The 3,329-nt window shown below is 40.1% G+C and overlaps 1 protein-coding gene across 1 annotated transcript; it reads right to left on the bottom strand.

Moving 5' to 3' along the window:
• Nucleotides 1-208: 208 nt before the first annotated feature.
• Nucleotides 209-2,564, bottom strand: LOC108782418 (uncharacterized). Its single transcript, XM_018550695.1, has 3 exons — nt 1,930-2,564; nt 1,246-1,715; nt 209-969 (listed from the first exon to the last, which is right to left on the bottom strand). Exons 1-3 carry the CDS (start codon nt 2,562-2,564, stop codon nt 209-211), a joined length of 1,866 nt encoding a protein of 621 aa, XP_018406197.1.
• Nucleotides 2,565-3,329: the final 765 nt, after the last annotated feature.

The raw sequence follows: 3,329 nt of genomic DNA, 5'->3' as shown, positions 1-3,329 counted from the left end.
CGCAAAGCCATGGAGATTGTGCGAATCGTAGTATGCGATGGATCTTTGTGATGCGGAGACCGTGACGAGTACATTGCTGCAGGTTGCGATAATGTATGACATACCGCTGCTTATCGCACAATGTTGCGAGGAGCTTGTCTTCGCGCTTACCGGGTGGTTTCTCGCGCGTCGGGCAAAACGGTAGGTCCGCGTGAACGTCATGAAGATGTTACGGATACTCCAAGTCCACCTCGAGAATATAGCCTGTCGGTGAATCGAGCGCGACGGTCGTAACATCAAAATTTTCTACATCGTCGACCCATTGAAAATCGGCGTATGGCAATGGTTGACACATTGCCCAACCGTACAAGTTGTTGACGTCATAATACATCAAGTACGTCGACGGTTTCGACGGATCATACGATTGCATATACTTGTTGTTGGCCTGCGCATATCTGTTTGAACACTGGCTCAGACCGCCACGTATACCGCGTTCGATGAAAAGAACCATGTCGACGTCAGTTAGAAGTTCAAATTTTACACCTGTATGCTTCAACATGGCATCCCACGTGAAGCCCGGTAAGGTGTAATAATACGCGGGATCGAGCCCGTAACTCGCAACGCAACTATCTCGAAAATTCTCAAAAATGTCAGTCAACAACAAAACGTCCGTTTTTAAATATAAGTCACTGTATTCGCCGAGGGTTCGAATGGAGAACTGCTGCCATACGTTCAAGGCGTGCGCGTAATCACTCTCAGATACCGTACTATCCGTCAATGAACTGTAAAACGATTCGCGAGGTGGTAAGCATGCATCATCCAGTTTTTCAACACTGTCAATGTACTCGTACGGAAATATACCTTTTCGCGTCAATAAGTCGAAATTTTCTGCAGATAAATTACAAAATTCACGTTGCACTACCCGTAGCTTATCCTTGCTGAGAAAAGACGCTAATTTTTCTAAACTTGAGGCGAGAAATTTATATGAATCTATAAAACGTAATTGTATGCAATTTTTTTTATCATCTATGGTGCTGTCGACGTGTTTGCTAAATGAGATGTACTTTCCCTTTGTTATCGGTAAAAGATTAACGCGTCCTTCGTACGCTGTAGCTATTTCTTTGATAATAAAATGAGCGTCGTATCCTGATAAATTATGGAAGACTACGGGTATGCAATGTGAATCTTTATAATTTAAATTGCAATTTGAATGCGCGGGGCCTCTGTATCGCCCGGTCAAATGGCAATGATCGCGTGCTTGCTTACCGTCTTTCGCGAACGGTTTTTCGCACACGTGGCAGTGCGTAGCGCTATTAAATTTCTGCCAGTCGTCTCGCGTAAAATCTGTCATAGGAACATTTGTAGAATTTATAGTCTTTACACTATGCGCTATTTTTTTTAATTCGTCCGCATACCACGCTATACAATTATTATCACGTCGAAAACGATAACCCGACAGTAAGCTGTCGTACGAGCAGTGTACGTAATACGCTATACTAAAAACCTTATGTCGTTGATAAGTGTACGTGGATGATGTCGGATCCTTGTCCATGTTTTCCAGCACGCACTCCAGGTCTGCGTAGACGACGAACGGGACGCGCTCCTTCCTGCAGTTGTTCTTGAACTTGAGCCACTTGTCGTCCTCGCTCGGCAGCCTTATGGCATAATCGTTAAGTTTTCCACAGTCTACTGTGTGGATCTCCAACTTTTTATTGCAGCTGAAGTAGTGTAAGCATCTGGAAAAAAGAATAAAAATAAATTATTATTATTATTATTATTGTTATTATTGTTATTATTGTTATTATTGTTATTATTATATATATATATTATTGTTATTATTATTATTATTATTATTATTATACATACCTATCGCAGAAGTATTTCTTTTTCTTGGATTTGCTGAGTTGTGATCCTACGAGGCGGGAGAGATCCTTAATCAGGACGAAATGCCCCATGTTTTTGTCCCGCATATCCTTCGTGTTTTCATCTTGAGGATCCTCCACGTATAGCAGATTGACGTGCTTGCTCCTCTTTCGGTCGGTGAGCCGAAGAGGAAGAATTTCGTTCTCGATGCAATAAACATTTACTGAGATGTCATTGAGATTTTCAAATCTCTTTATCTGGTTTAATGTCATCGGAAACTCGATGTTCGTGAGATTGAGTACCGATGAGTAGTGCGGATACGAAGACATTCGCTCCATATGCTTTTCAGCCGGGTGCAGAGCGGCTACCACCGACCACGCGAAGCACGCATCGTCCCGGGATTGCACATTAACAATCGCTCTCTTGTCCGTAATTTTTTTCGATAACTCAATGTCACAACCGGCGTGCAGAGGATTGTACTTGTTCACACTAATAGTCAAATTGAGGATACGCGATAGCGTCCACCCACTATCACGTTCCTGGAATTCGTCCAGCGATGCCAGGATTGGCTCGACGACTCGCGACGCGTACCGCTCTTGCAAATTTGACGAACGAAAAAGTTCATAGTTTCTCGTACTCACACTTTTATTGGCACGTTTATCACCTGATACGAACTCACCGTTAAACACTGTATTTATTTTTATAGAATTATGTCTCTGCATGACATCTCGCACACATTCGAGCACAATTTCACTCGCGTCTTCGAGGAATTGGCGAGGCTCGATGTGATTAGAGTTTATCACCGCGCCTCACAGTGGGGCCAAAACGGATTCGCGCGGACAAATTAAGACACAGACTTCAATTTTCTATGAAAATTAATGTTTTTTTTTTTAAATCTTCGTAAGAAAATTTAGAAAAAACGTAAGGAAGCCGTTTTTAAGAAAAAAAATTTGTATCATATATATATATATATATATTAGGGTGGCCCTGGCTTCTTGTTGAATGCAAATAAATTATTGCAGCCGTCGATTTTTTATGAAATTCTGTATAAAACATTTTTTCAGGTTGCTAATTGCAAATCCAGTATCAAATTCTCAAAATTCAAAATAGCGGATCCGATATGGCCCATAAAAATTTTAATAAATGTTAATTTTATTTGATATTTGGTATATAGGGGGTTTTTAGGTCGCTGATTGCGAAATTGCTGCCAAATTTTCAAAATTCAAAATGGCGGATGTAATATGGACGATCAAAATTTAAAAAAATGTTTTTAAAAAAAAAACGTTAAATGGTTTTATTTTTGTTAATTGTGCAATGAGTTCTCTTACAAAAGTAGTATGTTGTACTCTACGATATTCTGAATAAAATTAAATTTTGAAAAATATAGCTTGCGGTACTAATTTAAGTTTGCTCCTGTCGAATTTGGTTATTGAAGTTGAAGCTGCCTTAGGTTCGGTTATTTTATATTAGGTTATTTTGGGTTTGGT

Source organism: Cyphomyrmex costatus, unplaced genomic scaffold (assembly GCF_001594065.2).
Source record: "Cyphomyrmex costatus isolate MS0001 unplaced genomic scaffold, Ccosl1.0 scaffold1264, whole genome shotgun sequence".
NCBI lineage: Eukaryota > Metazoa > Arthropoda > Insecta > Hymenoptera > Formicidae > Cyphomyrmex > Cyphomyrmex costatus.
This window is presented reverse-complemented; position numbering and strand designations above follow the sequence as displayed.

Coding starts and splice junctions, on each gene's coding strand:
- LOC108782418 (XM_018550695.1), bottom strand. CDS start 2,564: ATGCAGAGACATAATTCTATAAAAATAAATACAGTGTTTAACGGTGAG. Junction 1,716..1,929: donor ATGCGGGACAAAAACATGGG/GCATTTCGTCCT, acceptor TCTTTTTTCCAG/ATGCTTACACTACTTCAGCT. Junction 970..1,245: donor AAAACCGTTCGCGAAAGACG/GTAAGCAAGCAC, acceptor TACGTTTTATAG/ATTCATATAAATTTCTCGCC.